The sequence below is a fragment of the Scardinius erythrophthalmus genome (assembly GCF_964197995.2).
Source record: "Scardinius erythrophthalmus genome assembly, chromosome: 18".
NCBI classification, from domain to species: domain Eukaryota; kingdom Metazoa; phylum Chordata; class Actinopteri; order Cypriniformes; family Leuciscidae; genus Scardinius; species Scardinius erythrophthalmus.
In genome coordinates, this window is record NC_138238.1 from 28,516,398 (window position 1) to 28,535,588 (window position 19,191).

General features: G+C 39.1%; 1 protein-coding gene across 6 annotated transcripts in view; it reads right to left on the reverse strand.

Moving 5' to 3' along the window:
- Positions 1–19,191, reverse strand: part of oplah (5-oxoprolinase, ATP-hydrolysing) — a 64,314-nt gene that overhangs the window by 36,883 nt on the left and 8,240 nt on the right. For 5 of the 6 annotated variants that reach the window (XM_081392127.1, XM_081392125.1, XM_081392128.1 and 2 more), the window contains 7 exons: positions 14,177–14,360; positions 13,819–14,010; positions 9,623–9,737; positions 6,057–6,180; positions 4,416–4,611; positions 3,738–3,903; positions 224–362 (listed from right to left, as the gene is read on the reverse strand). In XM_081392127.1, coding sequence (XP_081248253.1) covers positions 224–362; positions 3,738–3,903; positions 4,416–4,611; positions 6,057–6,180; positions 9,623–9,737; positions 13,819–14,010; positions 14,177–14,347 — 1,103 coding nt within the window. In that variant the 5' untranslated portion in view covers positions 14,348–14,360. Of the gene's footprint in view, positions 1–223; positions 363–3,737; positions 3,904–4,415; positions 4,612–6,056; positions 6,181–9,622; positions 9,738–13,818; positions 14,011–14,176; positions 14,361–19,191 lie in introns of those variants that run through there. The other variant, XM_081392130.1, reaches the window with a different exon arrangement.

Genomic DNA, 19,191 nt, shown 5'->3' on the forward strand with positions numbered 1-19,191 from the left:
CAACCCCATGTCAACCACTGGTTCTTACTTATCCATCTTATGAAAAATCACAATGAGAACAACGGAACCAACCTATCTAAATCTAAAAGAATGCTTTACAATGTGTAAAAATTATTATAAAAAGCATGTGTAAAAAATTATTATAAAAAGCATTACAATATCAGAGCACAGACTCAACAAATCAATAATTACATTTTCTATATTAATATTGTATGTTTGTTACCGAAAGAACAGTCGAGAGCCTCCACCTGCTGCTACAGTGCTGATGTCCAGCTGTGGTGCCTGCAGGGTGATGCCAGCGACAGTTGCTTCAAACACATGTTCATACTGTCCAGCGTATCGGCTCACATCTGTAGATGTGCCTATACAAATAAATCTATCATCAGTAATGTCAAAGTGCTCAAATGTTTTTTTCTGAAATCAGCTCAACCAGTTCAAACCTCCTTCACTGCATGCTAAGCATGAGCAAATAAATACATAAAATATAAGATTTGAGAGCTGTGTGTCAGGGTTATACTTCGGTTTTGCTTAGTTTCAGTATTTTGGTTCAGTCCTCCCTGTTTGCCTGTGTTCCTGATCATTAGTTTCCCTGACTGTTAATTAACATCCTCGACCAGAGCCCCCTCCCTCCTCAGATTGACTCTTCACGGCGTGAGGACGTGCCTTCTGGGAAGGGGAGCTACTGTCAGGGTTATGCTTCTGTTTGTTTAGTTTCAGTGTTTTGGTTCAGTCCTCCCTGTTTGCCTGTGTTCCTGCTCATTAGATTTTATTAAAAAGACTTTTGTTGATCCTTGACTCGTGCATGTGTGACAACGCGTAACACTGTGTCAGAAGGCAAAATTTTCATTGAATAACCTACTAATTTAAATTTCAGTCAGTTCCTCACACAAGGCATCATATGAATGCAGAAGACTAGGACTAGAGTGCACAAGTTACATTACTGTTACAGTATGATACTTTTATGGTATGGTATGATTTTGTCCTAGAATCTTTAGAATCTTAACCTGGTCACTGTGATTTCATTGTATGTTATAAAGTGGTGTGAACATTAGACTAGCCACAATATCAATGTTCACATAAATGTAATTGTTATATATTTTTAACTTTTAACCTAATTTAAAAATAAACTGCAATCCGATTAAATTGTGCACTGTTCATCAAACCTCAACCAACACACAGAATTCACTCTTTGTTCGGGAATCAAGCATTCAGTCAATGGTCTTGGTAGTGCTAGGCGGTATACCGGTTCATACCAAATACTGGTTTTTATTTTTGTTATGATATGAATTTTTAATATACCGCAAAACAATTGTCGCTTAAACAACGTTCAGAACGTGGCGCGACACTGTTTGAGAGGGTCCCTTTTCACTGTTGGACTGTGGTGAGGGCACAGCTGTGTGTGTTACTAAGTGTGGCGGTGAAGATGGATAGGTTAAACTATAATCGATAGCTGTCAAATTATATTACAGTGTTCCCATACATTGGTTCCCAATATCAACACCTGCCAGGCGCAGGTGTTTTTATATTAATGTATCTTTGAAGGGAACTGACTGTCTTTAGAAAAGTTTCTATGTTATTTTCATTTAATCTTTCTTTATCTTTCCTGATAAAGCAGCGTTTATGAGTGGAGCACAGCGCTGCTTTGTGTACAGCAGTTACCTGGGAAACTGGTATTTCTGCCACTCCTAAAGAAAAATAAAGAATAATAACGTCATATACCATGAAACCGGTATAATGATACCGTGATATACATTTTTGGTCATACCGCCAAGCACTAGATCTTTGGTTCTAAATGTGGTTATATTAATACCTTCAGTGTGTTTGAGCCACTGTAAATAATATTTTGCACACTAGGATGTATGTTGTGTAACCAGATTATGACTCACTGACTTTTATGCTGCCCCTCTGAACCCAGACAGTTGTTTCTGTCAAAAAATAAAAGGTAACATGCGATGCTGGCTACGTAATTCTGATATGTCAGTAAAGATCAACTGGCTGTCAATGCTTAATTTAGGTTCATTATAATAGGTCGCAATTTCCTCTTTAGGCAACTATATACTATTTACCACTATTCTGTTCATTAAGGTATTTATATAGGAACTGTTATTATTAATTAGGGATGGCAATCATCACATAAAATTCAGGATTGTCCCTATTTATAGGTGAAATGATGCATCCTGTATTGAATCACGACATATGATTTGTCCCATATTTTTCCTATACCCTATTTATTAAACAATGTCTTTGCTATTTCTTGTGAAATTGATTTGGTTTTATTTGATATTATATCATTCTCCCTTCTGCAGAGAAAAAAAAATTCACTTGGCAGTGATAAGTGTGACCTGTGTTTTGTCTTTTTTTGTCTCTCTCTGTCTGTCTGTCTCTCTCTCTCTTTACTTTAATTTTTAGCAGATTGATGCAGGTATTTAATTGGCTCATTCATTTGTCAATCGTGGAGACGCATAATGACAACAACACGTGTCTCCACCAATGAGGGCGGGTTATGTGAGTATAACAGAGAACGCTTGCGTGGGAAGTGGAATGATTTTCTTTGTTTGATTCATGCCTGTGCACCTGTTGTTAATGTTTGCCCAGAATCATCTTGACTATATATAATGTTTATGGTAAAGTCTGTGTTTTTTGATCCCTTAGTGTATGACGGCTCATTAGTTCCTTTTTTTTTGTGTTAATTCACAGTTTGTTTGTTCTGTTATTAAAGGGTCATGAAACCCTAAACCAAATTTTCTAAGATTTTAACAGAGGTATGTGTGTTGAACACTATTGAAGACAATGTTAGCATCTGTTAGATTTAATAGTAGGGGGAAAATGGTTAAATTTTAGTTTTTTTGCGCTATTTTCATCTTCCGGGTTTAAAATTTTCATCATGTCACTATAGTACTTTGATGACTCATCGGTGTCTCATAATTATTCATGACTGAGTTTTCTTATCCAATGAGAAGACATTTTCTCTTAAAGGGATATTCCACCGTTTTTTCATATTAAACTATGTTATTCCCTTAACTAAGACGAGTTGATACATACCTCTCTTGTCTCAGTGCGTGCACTTAATCACTCTAGCGCGCAGTGACACTTTGAAAGCACTTAGCTTACCCCAGTATATTCAATGGTATCTAGCAGCAATGAATTTAGAAGTGACCAAACACATCAACGTTTTCCCTATTTAAAAACAGTTACACGAGTAGTTATACGACCAAGTATGGTGACACAAAATAAAACATGGCGCTTTTCTAAGCGGGTTAAAAAGGATAACTATAATGTATGGCGGAATAGCACTTTTGGAAGTACTTCGACTCGGCGCAGTAAAAAGTCACGCCTGATCCTCTTCCTAGTGGGTTCCTAGTGGGAAGAAGATCAGGCGTGACTTTTTACTGTCCATTTAATTAGCATTTTTCAAAAAGATTGTGAGCTAGACATGAGCTGAAAGAGGGGGGTTTCATGACCCTTTAAACAATATCGCGTGATATACATGTCCCACAATGAGGCTTCAATTGTGTTAGAACACTAGGTTTGTGACATGTGCCACCTCTTGTATTTTATTTTTTTGTTTTTTGTAGTGAGAGTAGTTCATTTAGGGCATTTCGACACTGAAGATTTTCTTTTGATTTGGGTTTCTTGTGAATCACCTGTATCGTAGTGAACATCTCATTTTGTGTTTCATAGAAAAAAATGTCAGTCATAGGAGTTTTAAACAACATGAGTTAATGATGATCTCTTACCTCCCATGTCGAAACCAATGACGGGCTTCTTTTCCGTAAACCCATAACATGTGACAGCATAGCCCACAACTCCTCCAGCAGGACCAGAGAGAACTGCCCGAGAGCCACAGAACTGCTCCATTGGTGTCAGCCCACCATCTGACTGCATGAACAACACATCCACACCCTGAGAGAGAGAGAGAGAAATGGGGTATTAAATTAAAGGTGCAGGAAGCGATTTCTGAGAAACACTGTTGAAAGTGGTTCGGACCAAGCACCACAACACACTTGTAGCCAATCAGCAGTAAGGGGCATATACACTCATAATGGGGGAGGATATATAACAGGAAAAAGAAGGTTTATGATCAGGCAAGAGCTTTAGAAAACATTAGAAAAGCTTTCCAGCGTTGGAGAGACCTAAGCAGGAAGGCATGAAAAATGGACGCTGAGGTTGTCTTGTTTCTGCTCCATACGTGAGTTACATCAGTTTTGCTATGTTTCACAGAACAAAGATACACTGTTGTTGTAATGTTAGCTATAGTAACAGTTTTTTTGTTCCTGTCATTCATTCGTCATCCACTCTTCCATTGCATGTTTGTGCATTTTGGGGGTGGAGCAATGAAGGGAGGCTTGATTTCAAGTATCGACAGTATTCAACAATGTTTCTCAGAAATTGCTTACTGCAACACACGCACATACCTTCAAGCCTCCTTTAAAGCCTGCAGTGAATTCAGTGAGGTAAAGGTGTATTTTTGGTGTGAGGTAGGCGTCAGCACAAACAGTGTACCCACGAGGCACTGCTCGCACCATAGGCATAACCTCACTGGAAAGAGACACCTGAGTGAAACCAAGACGCTTCGCCAAAGACCCCACAGCCTTCTCATGAGCCGCCCATCTGAAACACACAATGAGGAATGATAAATATGATTTCAATCAATATAATCAAATGTCTCTGTGTGTTTTAATTATTTCAGTGTTTGATATAATGGCACATTGGGCATTAGGAAATTTCATCTCCACACCAACTACTCCAACTAAACTGGTGTCCCACAGGGCTCAGTGCACAGACCACTTTCACTCCCTCTTTATACCAAGTCATGAGTATTTGTGAGCCATTCTTACACAGATAATAATCAAATAACTCTCTCTTGTCCACCTTTTGGCTCTCAGGTATCCTCTCATGACACTGCATTGCAAGATCCTGCACCTTGCAGTGTTTATGTTGATCTGTGTTTAGTGGTTCTTGCAGATGAATCAGCATACTGGTTAGACTAGTAGACCAACAGGCCTGTTTGCAGGTAAATTATTTTTTTTAAAATGTTTTACCACTTTCACTGTCCCACTCCTCAGTATAATCTCAGGTAGTGTAATAAATGTTTTATTACACTACCTGAGATTAGAATGAGGGTGAGACAGTGAAAGTGGTAAAACATTTTAAATACTTATGTGTGATTATTGACAATAATTTGCAGAAATTGTAGGAACAGTAAAATATAATATTAAGCAATTTAAATTGATTATAAAATGAAATAAGCAATGAAGCAGGCAAAGTTACATATGAAGACTTCAGATGCAAAAGCCTCTAAGTCCGTCTAACGTTTTTCTTTAATATTAACATTTTTATCAGACTCCTATATATAGGTTTCTACCTAAGTACCGACATTTACATTGTCTTGCTCCATCACCTCTTAAACAACTCATAACACGTTATACTACTGCTACTATCTTAACAGGTTCATCTTCAAGAGGTGATTGCTACACTAAATTTAGATTAAAAAAGGTGGTAGATTAAAATCCATACCGTACAATATTGGAATTCCTTGTTGAGTACTATTAGAGAGTGCAATACTCTAAAAATGCTTAAATTAAAATCACACAACAATTTAGGCTAATATTGTTACAGTATACTGTGAATTGTCACAAAAAATGATAATTAAAAACAATAAATAAAATAAAATAAAATAAAAATAAATTCTTTGAGAGACTGGTAATGGGCATTATCTGTGATAGTACATTGATCTCTTATAAATGTAAATGTCAAATGATCAAGGAAAATTTGATTCTTAATTCATGACCCCTTTAATACTAAAGTCCTCCAATTTAATTTGCAATATAATAGATAAATGAAATGCATAACGGCACCAGTTCTGTTTGTATGAAACAAGACAGTAGAGCCGTTTTGTGTTAATCAGGTGAGCGGTTCTGATATACAGCACTGCTATGGATTACAGTCATTATTAAGTAATATCAGATCACAGAATGCTGCAATTGACCAAATAGAAAAAACATATTCCAGAGAGCCATGTAATAAATACAGAAGATATAATGATCTATACAAACGTGTAAGAATGCAGTAGCAGCACCGCCAGACTTCTGATGCCTTTGGATTGCACACGTCTCAAATCCTGCTCAACACGTTGAAGATCCAACTCACGCCACACCTCAAGACTTTCTCCAGTACTGCCTGAGAGAAACAGAGATTCCATGCTTAGATTTAAAGCAGTTGACATTAGTGATACTTTTCTGAGATTGTATAAAACCGACAAAACAAGTTTCATATGACATAAACATACAATGTTAGCCAAGCTTTCTTACACTCCAAATAGCTTTAATGGCCATTTTACACTCTTTCTCTGACCATATGAATTATACATGCCATTTCTGTTGCTATGCCTTTAGGATGTCTAGAGGTAATTTACCTCTGTATTTTAATATACACATCGATAATGAAAAAGATGCATTGGGATTGGCATTTAAAGACATTGTAAACTCTATTGGAGTTAGACAACACGTGTCAGGACCTACTCACTGTCGTAATCATACTCTAGATCTAATATTATCACATGGAATGGATGTAGATGCCATTGAAATTCTGCAGCAGAGCGATGACATCTTAGATCATTATCTAGTCTCGTGTAAACTTCATTTAGCCAAGGCTGCAAAGCCGACTCCGTGTTTCAAATATGTTAGACCTATCACTTCTGCCACTAAAGATTGCTTTATTAATAATCTTCCTGATCAGTTTCATCATCTCAGCATCCCAGATAGCTTAGAAGAACTCGATATTGCAACAGAAACTTTTAACTCTCTCTTTTCCAGCACTTTAGACACAGTTGCTCCGTTGCGCTTAAAGAAGATTAAAGAAAATAGTCCAACACCGTGGTACAACGAGCACACTCAGGCCCTTAAGAGAGCAGCCAGAAAAATGGAGCGCAACTGGAAGAAAACAAAACTAGAGGTATTTCGCATTTCATGGAAAGAGAGCTCGATTGCTTACAGAGAGGAATAAGCAGATCTGCTAGATCTGCTTATTTTTCAACCCTATTAGAAGAAAATAAACATAATCCTAGGTATTTATTTGAAACGGTGGCTAAACTAACGAAAAAGAAAGCTTCAAGCCCAGACGTTTCCAAGCAACACAGCAGTAATGACTTTATGAACTTCTTCACTTATAAGATTGATAATATCAGGGAGAAAATTATAACTATGCAACCGTCTACTACAGTATCGCATCAGGCAGTGCATTGTAGTCTCCCAGAGGAAAAAGTTGATTCGTTCGTTGCTATAGGAGAGGAAGAATTTACTAAACTCGTTAAATCATCTAAATCGACAATATGTATGTTAGACCCTATACCAACTAAGCTACTGAAAGAAATACTTCCAGAGGTCATAGATCCTCTTCTTAATATCATTAATTCATCTTTGTCTCTAGGATACGTACCAAAAACCTTTAAGCTGGCTATGATTAAACCGCTTGTAAAAAAAACGCAACTTGATCCTACAGAATTAGTCAATTACAGGCCGATCTCGTATCTAGCTTTTCTGTCAAAGATACTAGAAAAAGCAGTGTCTTCACAACTGTGTTCCTTTCTTGAAAGAAATGATATCTGCGAAGATTTCCAGTCAGGATTTAGACCGTACCATAGTACTGAGACAGCTCTCATTAGAGTCACAAATGATTTGCTCTTATCATTCGATCGTGGTTGTGTCTCTCTATTAGTGTTACTCGATCTTAGTGCTGCATTTAACACTATCGACCACAACATTATTTTAAATAGACTCGAAAATTATGCTGGCATTAGTGGAATTGCACTAGCATGGTTTAAATCATACTTATCTGACCGTTATCAGTTTGTAGCAGTAAATGAAGAGATGTCTCATCGATCACAAGCTCAGTATGGGTACCACAAGGCTCAGTACTAGGACCGCTGCTGTTCACTCTGTACAAAAAACTTCCTCACGTAATAACCTAGAATACTGTCTAACACTTGATGGCTGCTCTGTCGAGTCTTCGTCGTCAGTTAGGAACCTGGGTGTGCTCTTTGATACCAATCTTTCATTTCAAAGTCACGTGTCTAGTATCTGTAAAACCGCATTTTTCCATCTTAAAAATACATCTAAATTACGTCATATGCTCTCATTGACAAATGCGGAACAATTATTTCATGCGTTCATGACCTCAAGGCTAGATTACAAACTACAGCTAGTTCAAAACGCAGCAGCTCGAGTTCTTACCAGAACCAGGAAGTATGACCATATTAGCCCGGTTCTGTCAAAACTGCACTGGCTGCCTATTAAACATTGCAACAATTTTAAAATATTGCTGATCACTTACAAAGCACTAAATGGTTTAGCTCCGCATTACTTGAGCAAGCTCTTAATGCATTATAGTCCTTCACGTCTATTGCGATCTCAAAATTCCGGCCAGTTGATAATACCTAGAATATCAAAATCGACTGCTGGCGGTGGATCCTTCTCCTATTTAGCACCAAAACTTTGGAACAGTCTTCTTAACATTGTCCGGGAAGCAGACACACTCTGTCAGTTCAAAGCTAGATTAAAGACACATCTCTTTGACCTAGCATTCACATAATACATTATAGACTTCTATAATTCAATGTTAGGCTGCATAGATTAGGTCAGCTGGAACCGGGAACACTTCCCATAAATCCTGATGTACTCGTTACATCATAAGAAGAATGGCATCTACGCTAATTTTAGTGTCTTTGTTTATCCCGAGGTTTTCCCGCAGCCTGTCGGATCCAGGCCGTATCCAGATCTGATGAAGGACCTTCGCCTGGACCCGATGACAACGCAATGCTGAAGTGCCAACTAGTCTCTCCCTATGGAGGATCCCTTTACCACTCCAGATAAAGCATTTTCGGGAATTTCGTTTCACGTACCTACCCAGAAGTGATAAAATAAAATTAAATTCTGTATCAAAATTTATAAGGAAAGACCAGTACTTTGTTTAGGCTTGGTCTGTAGGGATTTCCAAACCTGCACACATATATTCAAACGCACATAACTATGGAACCAATTCTTAATGCGCATGTGAAAGCCATCAACGTTTCTCACAGGTTTGCGACTTTGCGTTTAAAGTCTGTGTAGAGAGAATGGTGTCGTCTTAGCAGACCCAAATTTAATAACAAATGATCGTTGCGACGGAAGCGAATCAATCAAAACTAACTTTAGCTGAAAAATAACTTTATTAAAGAACTCCTATAAAGCCAAAACAATCTTATCTTAAATTATACGTTTATCTCTGTAAAGCTGCTTTGAAACAATCTACATTGTTAAAAGCGCTATATAAATGAAGATGACTTGACTTGATTCTGTAATAACCTTGACAATGGTTCTGAATCGGCATCATAGATATTAATGTTAATGCAGTTGTAGAATTTCAGACCAAATAGCTTTTGAAGCTCAGTTTCCATAATTGCCCTTCTGCACTGAGGATAATGTTTTGACCTCTAAAACTAACAATACATTGTTTGTGATAGAATTAATCTGATGTAGAATAGTCCTTATATATAAAGTCCTTTACCACAAAAGATCAAGAAAACCTTAATCCCTCATGATATGACCTGTTAAAATTATGTAGTAGATGTTGACATGTTGTTCACCTGTTACTATTCGTTTGGGCTCGTTTCTGGGAAGCTGACAGGAATCTTGTCTGAGAATAACCCTCTCTTCCACTTCAATCACCTCCTCGTACAGCACATCTGGCATACACACCTCCTAAAACAACAACACACACTTTGAAACACTCATACGCAGCCCCTACAACAACAAAATGATCTTGATTATCTTGGAATTTCATCAAAGCATTGTTGGTTGTGAACAGTTTTTCAGTGGTGAACATATTTTCAGTGGTGAGATGAAACACTGTTAAAAGACTAACCTAATTTAGTATTATCATTCATTCTCTTCTGGGGTTTCATACAGCTGCATTTCCAGTGTGTACTTTGATTTTCTCTGAAAAATACTGTTTTTGAGCAAAAACTACTGTGTTTTAAGAGGTGGGGTGAAACCGGAGAAACTGCAACATCATTACAACATCAATATTGACCAAAAACTGGCATGGTTCCAATATACTGTGTTTCCCAAATGGATACACTTGTCCAGAGAACAGAGTTTAAACTTTCTGTTAAGATTTAACTTCATTATATAGTTCACCCTAGCCAGACTATAAATCAGTGTGGTTTCATCACGTTCCCCTTTTAGCCAAGAGCTTTTACAAAAATATGATAATGGAATTTTACAATTCAGAATACACAAACATTATTCCAATTTAAGAATTTTACTCTACTATAGAAAACAAACAGTTGTAACATTTGACTCAAAACTTTTTAAAATATACTTTTTGGAACAAGAAGTCTTTTTTGATAAAAAAAGAAAGAAGTGTTTTTGTGAGATGGACAGTTTGAAGGACAACGTACCCGAATAATGAGACAGGCACTTTAATGGCACAGACATTTGTAGGAATACATACTCTATTGGCCAAGAACTCATCCTACATCCTACATTTGCATAGTTGTGTAACATATGTTTCTGGACTCAGCGATTCAAACCACTAGTAACATCAGGTCTGTTTCTCCATCTCCAACTCACTTTTTATCATCCCTCCCACTAATCTTTTATTCACTCTTGAGGTGGTGTGGCATAGTAGCGGCAAATGATTCAAAGATGCAAGGGGTGACCCCTGAGCCCTTATACACTTGACTTGAGCAAAACTCTTAACCCTGGATAACTGTAAGGGGTCAGTCGCTTATAAGTATGCTGTTAAATTACTATTACTCAACACTATTTGTGAAGGAATCTGTATTTTCGAACAAATCTTTTAAGATTGTTCTCGTTCACTTCTGTTTATTGAAGTCTCTTACTTTTTAAGCCTATGACTTTTTTTCCTGCCTGTAAATTCTGTCCATTGCACAAGCTAGTAGCATTCGAGTATGGTCTATGCAGGAGAATTTCCATGGTTGGACCGACTGAACAAATACTGAATGAGTTGGTGGCTGGATTCAGAGTATAGTAGCACACGACTCTTATTATTTCTGCCATATCATTTTAAATAATAGCAGAAATAGTATGAGTATTATGCCATTTCAAATTCAGAAAGTATTTGAGTGAGAATGAACTCTAAGAACCTGCTGACCAACAGCAACTGAAAGAATTCAGTTTGGCAAGTGAAACAATCTCTTGTTAATCAAAAAAAAAAAAAAAAAGGAGGGGGGGATTAATGTGTAATATTACTGATGGTCAGTTGAAATGACATTCAAAAGTTTGGGGATCAGTAAAAGTTTTTTATTTTATTTTAAAGAAATTAATACTTGTATCCATCAATGATGCATTAAATTGATCAAACGTCAAGGTAAAAACATTTATGTTACAAAAGATTTCTTCTACAAATAAATGCTGTTCTTTTGAACTTTTTCATCAAAGAATACTAAAAAAAACGATCAAGGTGTCTGCAAAAATATTAAGCAGCACACTGTTGACGCAAATGGCTGTAATGTGATGCACATGATGAAGGAGTAGAAAACAAAAACAGTTTCTGTTTAATCCACAAACTAAAACTCACAGGAGAATTTAACTAAGGTCTGGGACTAAACGATTTTCAAATCGTAAAGTCCCCCTGTAGTCTCAAGTCTAGTTTATTTATAGAGCCCTTTCCACTACAAAGTAGACCAAACAAACAAAAATAACAAAAAGCAGCGATGAAAAGACATAATATACACATAATAAAACAAAATACACCTGCCAAAATTTCAAACATTAAAAAGCCATAGAAAACAAATGTGTTTTCAATCGAGATTTAAAAATATTATTTAGGGTGCAGATCTTATGTCAGGTGGAAGGTTATTCCACAGTCTTGGGTCGGCAACAGAAAAAGCCCGATCCCCTTTAGTTTTCAAGCGAGTTTTAGGAATTGCGAGAAGTAAACAATTAAGTGATCGTTGAGGTCTACATGAATTCATATGAATTAAATTAGCAATATATTCTGGGGCGAGGCCATGGACAGCTTTATAAACGTAGAGTAACACCTTATAATGAATCCGATATATAACAGGAAACCAGTGCAGTGCAGTTTTGACAAAACTGGGGTAATATGCTCCCTTTTCCTAGTGTAGTCAATCATTTTATCCCTTAATACTCATCTTTGATCACCAAAATGACATGATATTTAAATGTTTTTTTTCCTTGGAAAAAATTCTTCATGCCTTAAAATAGCTTGAATGTAACTCTATGAAAATGCGGTTCTAAGAATATGCAAATTAGCACCGCCTCCAATCACTCACAGCAGCTCAGAGATCCAGTCATTGACTTTCACACGTTGACCTGATTGGTTACAAGGTACTTTGTGACGTCAGAAATGCCAGCGATTTCAAACAGGTCTTTGGTTCACGGCAGTTTTAAGGAGAAAATATTCAGAAATGGTGTTGACTTATGAATTTGTACATGTGCTGTGTAAGAATGACTGTAGAAAGCTAGTGGTCAAAATAGGTACTGCAGTCTAAATTCAAAATATCAGAGATCATTGTTTTTCTCAATACTCCACTTTCGTGGCATGTTTGCGCAACATCCGGTTGGTGAAGCTTGCTAGCTCTCATTGGCTAACGCAGGTATCACTTCAGAGGCTTACGATTTGGGATTGTGCGGGCTCCAACACAATCGGGAACAGTAAAATAATCATAATGACGCCACAAAATTGAGGATTTTTTGGACAACAAGTCGGTCGCAAAAAGCCTTGAATCGGGCCACATCCACCAGATCATTGAGGGTTGCACATCGGGCTAAAAATCTTTCAATCTAAAAAAAGTGTGTGGCCAGCCTAAGACGATGCCGGATAAAGGAACAGAAGAAACTCAGGGCTTAAATACACGGGGAAAGTAATCAAACTGAACAGTAACAGGTGTGAGGGACTAATTAACAATCAAGGAAACTAACAAGTTTACACGTGGCCAGCTATTTTTCATTAACGGACATTTCACCCTCTCCGTTTTCAAAAATAACATTGTGCACATCTGTCAGTTTTCAGAAAAGTGTTCGTTTACATGAACCTGTGTGTATATGCAGTGTAATAAAAAGCTCAAGCCCACGTTAGTCAATCAGAACCCCGAAAATAGCAACAATAGCAACGAATCACTTCTTCTTTCTCTTTTGAACAATAGGTCGCACTTTTGACGCAGATGCAAGTTCTGTCGCATACTGTGACGTCGGCTGCCGTTTTTCTCAGTTTACATGCAAACGTGCAAACAAAGTTTTCCAAAATCTCCACTCTGGCCGGAGTTTTTTGAAAGAATCGTTTTCAGAGGCGAATTCTCCGAACAAAGGGAAATGTCTCCATTTTTCAAAATAACCATGTACATGTAAACGGGGCCTAGGAACTCAGGCACAGAACACTGATAAACGAAACCAAAACTGAACATACATGTTACAACTGTTTCAACATTGATTATAATAAGAAATGTTTCTTGAGCACCAAATCAGCATATTAGAATGATTTCTGAAGGATCATGTGACACTGAAGGCTGGAGTAATAGCTGCTGATAATTCAGCTTTGCCATCAGAGAAATAAAAACGTTTAAATAGTAGTGTAAGGCCCAGTAACAGAACCGTCATGCTTGAAAAGCATTTCTCGAGTATCTTGTGTGCACATGCCCAATGTAATAAAGTATCATGATGTAAAGAACTGTTATAAGTTTAAATGAATCTGTTGAGTGAATGATTCATCATTCAAAGGCTCAGCTCTTATAAAGACCCTTTTCTAGTCAACACCAAGTCTCTGGGATGAATTTACATAATAATTTTTACTCACCAGATCAAACAGGTCAGGTCGCGCTTGCGTGCCGATATGTAGAAGGTCCCGAAATCCGCGTGTCACCAGTAGTGCTGTTCTCTCACCCTGTCGCTCTAGTAAGGCATTAGTCGCCACTGTGGTGCCCATCCGAATCCAGCCAATCTGAGAAGTGTCCAAGGGCTGATCTCGAGCAAAGCTCTGACCCGTTTCCTGTTCAATACACGAACCCAACAGACAAAGTGGACTTTTATGTGATACTTCAGTGATGTGCAGACTTCTGTTCTCTACATTCTAAACTATCCTCCCCAGATCTAATCCATAACCAAAAAAAAAAAAAAAAAAACTACATCCAAATATGTTAAGGTTTTCTCCTCACCTCCTGCAGTACTCGCCGAATCCCCTCAGTAGGGGCGTCTTTGTAGTTCTGGGGGTCGTGTGACAGCAGTTTTAGGACTCTCTCTCTCCCATCAGGCAAACGGGCGAACACATCCGTAAAGGTTCCTCCCCGATCAATCGCAAAATCAAACTTCCCTTTAGTTTCAGCCATGCTGGGACAAAGACTGCAATGAACACAACATTTAAAAGTGACACACTGGCTGGATCTCAAAATTTAGTAAACTTATTGTTACGCTCCACGTGTGTTTTGTGTTTTGTTTTCATTGCTTGGTGCACGTTTGTGTATTTCACACGTGTTGGCTGTTGTGCTCATTATCTTTTCTTTGTTTCTAGCTCACTCTCTCTGCTCGCAGGTTGCTGTGATTGGCCGAGTCGGACGTCAGTCATCATTAGGGCGGCGCTTGGGAGCCAATCGGAGGCCGTTCAGCTGGTTCAAAAGGATGGCGTTTTCATTCATGCTGTCTCTCTCCCGATCGCGAACTGAGTTTTGTAGCGGAATGAGTTTTGAGCTCTTTGTAGCGGAATGAGTTTTGAGCTCTTTGTAGCGGAATGAGTTTTGAGCTCTTTGTAGCGGAATGAGTTTTGAGCTCTTTGTAGCGGAATGAGTTTCCTATAGCGAATCGAGTTTTTGTATCTGCCCGCACCTGAGTTGTGTGCCATGTGCTTTGATATTTGTGATGTGTTGTCTTTTGTTTTCGTTTGCTATGATACTTTGATTAACAGCTGAGACAGCGGGAAGAGAACGCAGGTCAGTATATCGCGATATACACTGTACACGTAGCAAATGATTGTCTAGACACACTAGGTAAGAAGTGAGCGCCACTTAATGTATGTTCTGTTTTGTTAGATAGTTAGTTACGGTGCCGGATGCACTGAAGATTTCGGTTTATTTTCTACATTTTGCTTTGGTTAGATTAGGTTTAGATTAAGGGTTGTTTTGTTTTACTTCGTTCTTTCCTTTGGCGCCGCTTTCGTTCTTTTCCCCTTTTATTGTTAGTTTGTTTGTTTATATTTTCACCTTGTACATAGCACACATTACTACTGTTGTTATTTTACTGGATCTAGTGGCTTCGGCTTTTTGTGTGAATAAACGTCCAGTATTTTTCTCTTCCAAAGTGGTCTGTCATGTTCTTCCACCTCATTCCATAACCAGCAGTACGTTAATATGTAAATGTTATGGTACATTTCCTAGACTCAAAGTTCGTAACATTAAATGGGGGCTCGTCCGGGATCATATACATATTTTTCCCGAGATATTAATTACTGCTGGTGTGAGTGGTGGAATGATCATGTGCAGTGTTTTCTTTGTAGAGAGTTAGTGTTCGGGAGGCAGTGATTAGCGGATGGGCTGGTTGATTATATGGTTAGTGATTTTGACTGGAGTAAGTATGGCTGACTTTGATTTAGACACCTTTGTGAGTGCACCTACGGTTGAGCAGTTAGGTAAATGTAGGAAAGATGATTTGTTGCGTATCGCTGCTCATTTCCAGATTACTGTTTCGAGGCAGCGGCTTAAAAAAGAGATTAAGTCTACTGTGTCCCAAAGGTTGGTGGAACTAGGTGTTTTAGTGTTACCTGCAGGTATTGGTGAAGTTCTCTCTGGTGCTGACAGTCGCTTTGGTGAGGAGGAGCAGAGCGAGATGGCGGAGATGGAGGATTCTGAAGTCAAAGCCGTTTTGCCGCCCTTCGATCCTTTTTCGCCAGGCTCAGATGAGTCTACAGGAGGTGACGCGCGACTAAAAGTTCGCATAACGCGACTCCAGATGGAGTCACGCGAACGGGCAGAAGTCCGTCGGGCTGATATGGAATTCCGACTTGAAGTCCGCAGACTCGAAATCGAGGCGGAAACGCAGGTGAAGCTGCGTGAACTTGAGTTGGGTGCAGGCAAGGTGACACCTGTTCCAGTTACGCAACCCTTACAGCCCGCTGGTGCTGGCTTGGGAGGAACCACCTTTGAGGTCAGTAGACATATTTCCCTTGTGCCGCAGTTTCGGGAAACAGAAGTTGACTCATATTTTAGTGTGTTTGAGCGGATTGCGTCTACACTTCAGTGGCCTAAGGAGGTCTGGTCGTTGTTGTTACAGTGCAAGTTAACTGGCAAAGCTCAAGATGTGTGCGCTACATTGTCTTTGGAGGATAGCGTGGATTACGAAGCAGTGAAAGCTGCAATTTTGCGCGCCTATGAGCTGGTGCCCGAAGCTTACAGGCAACGGTTTAGAAGCCATAGAAAAAATTCCAGTCAGACATTCGTTGAATTTGCGAGGGAGAAAGGCATTTTATTTGATAAGCCGTGCACATCGAGTAAGGTTCATGATTTCAAAGACATGCGAGAATTAATTCTTTTAGAGGAATTTAAGAATTGTTTATCTGAGCGTGTTGTCGTTTACTTAAATGAGCAAAAAGTGACGTCTTTATCTCAAGCTTCTGTCCTTGCAGATGAATTTACACTGACGCATAAAAATGTGTTTACTCCTGCGCGTTCCGAGAAAGCTGTACCTTTTCCAGCGAATTCGAGTAGTTCGTCACGACCGAAACCAGTTAATCTGAAGTCGAAAGAGGATCGAGAATGTTTTTATTGTCACAAATCTGGTCATTTAATTGCTGATTGTGTTGTGTTAAAACGAAAGCAGTCAAATTCTGTACCTAAGAGCGCTGGTTTTGTTAAACTGGTTGGTCCTACTAAGACCGAGCGTAGTGATAAGCCTGATCCTAGTTACACACCTTTTCTGCTGGAAGGGTTAATTTCCATTACGGGAAATTCTGAGGAGCAGATATGCGTAAAAATGCTGCGTGATACTGGGGCAATGCAGTCTTTTATTAGTGCAGATGTACTGTCGTTTTCTGTTCAAACCTATTGCGGCAGTAATGTGCTAGTACAGGGTATTGAGATGGGTCTTGTCCAAGTTCCGTTGCACTTGATTCATTTAGAGTCAGAATTGTGTACAGGTTTCGTGAAGGTGGCCGTCCGTGAGAGTTTGCCTGTTAGTGGAGTACAATTTATCCTTGGCAATGATTTAGCCGGTGGGAAAGTCATGCCTTTGCTGGAAGCCTTTGATAATCCAGGTGTGTCAGATCAGCCTGATGAACTATCGAGGTCTTATCCTGAGACTTTCCCAGTTTGTGTGACTACGCGGTCTCAGGCTTGTAGAGTGAAGGATGTTGATGATTTGGCTACATCCTTTATGGCACCTGTTTTTATTAATGAGGTGTTACCTTGTGATGAGAGTAAAGCTGTTGAAAAATCACTTGCTCCGAGTTCCTCGAGTATAAATCTGCGTGTGACGCGCCAGAGAATGATTTCTGCCCAAAAGGAGGATAAAATCCTTCAAAAGTGTTTTTCTGCTGCTGTTTCTCCGGAAAAAGCTCAAGAAAGAAAAGCTACATATTATGTTGAGAACGGTCTACTGATGCGTAAGTGGTGCTCTGATATCACAGATGATGCTGAATGGAGTAGTGTGTATCAGATTGTAGTTCCTTCCTGTTATCGCCAGCAAGTTTTATCTTTAGCTCATGATCACGACTTGTCAGGACATCTAGGAATAAAGAAAACTTATCACCGAATTTTAAGACACTTTTTTTGGCCTAGATTAAAAACTGATGTCACACAGTTTTGTCGCACCTGCCGCACTTGTCAGATCACTGGCAAACCGAATCAAGTTATTCCGTGTGCCCCACTTGTTCCTATTCCTGTGATAGGAGAACCGTTTGAACACGTTATCGTCGATTGTGTCGGCCCTTTGCCGAAGTCTAAGACCGGTAACCAGTTTTTATTGACTGTAATGTGTACTGCGACCAGATTCCCGGAGGCAATTCCATTGAGGAAGATTACAGCACCTGTTGTAACCAGAGCACTTCTGAAGTTTTTTTCTACGTTTGGTTTACCCAAAGTTGTGCAGTCAGATCAAGGCACTAATTTTCTTTCGAAAATATTTACTCAGGTGTTGTCCAGTTTAGGTGTATCTCATAGAGTTGCAAGTGCCTATCACGCTGAAAGCCAGGGGGCGCTTGAGCGTTTCCACCAAACGCTGAAGGCAATGCTCAGAAAGTACTGTATGGATACGGGTAAAGAGTGGGATGAGGGTGTACCGTTACTTTTGTTTGCGATCAGAGAAGCAGTTCAGGAAAGTCTGGGATTCAGCCCTGCTGAATTAGTATTCGGACACACTGTCAGAGGACCCTTGAAAATGCTCAAGGAGAATCTGTTGTCTTTTGAGTCTAGTCCTAAAGTGAATGTGTTAGACTATGTGAGCAGGTTCCGGGAACGCTTGCATAACGCTTGTTCAGTGGCGAGAGAGTCACTTGAAGTTGCACAAAAAAAAAATGAAGAATCATTACGATCGCAAATCTGTACAGCGTTCCTTTAACGAGGGCGATTCAGTGTTGGTGTTGCTGCCTATGGTAGGGTCTGCTTTATCAGCACGGTTTTCTGGACCATATAAGGTGGTGAGAAAACTTAGTAATACAGATTACGTAATTGGGACTCCTGATAGGAAACGAAAGACTCGTGTGTGTCATGTGAACATGTTAAAGACTTTTCACAACAGGGAAGCTGTCCAGAGTGATGTTCCATCTGCAGACGAACCTGCCGTTCCTGTGTTGACCGCTTGTGCTGCTGTCGGGGTTGATGATCCAGAGGATGATGGAGTGATTTTGCGCCATACTCACCAACAGTGTGCTCGTCTTAAAAACTCGGAGGTATTAACTGATTTTACATCTCATGTATCTCATTTAACTGAACAACAAGGGTATGATATTATGCAGTTGATTAATGATTTTCCTGCTTTGTTTAATGATGTACCTTCTCGTACTACAGTTCTCGAGCATGACATTAACGTGGGTGATGCTGTTCCGATCAAACAGCATGCATACCGCGTGAACCCAGCGAAAAGAGATATTATGCGGAATGAGGTTGAGTATTTGTTAGAGCATGGACTTGCTCAGTTCAGTTGTAGTCCCTGGAGTTCTCCATGTTTATTAGTGCCGAAGAGCGATGGT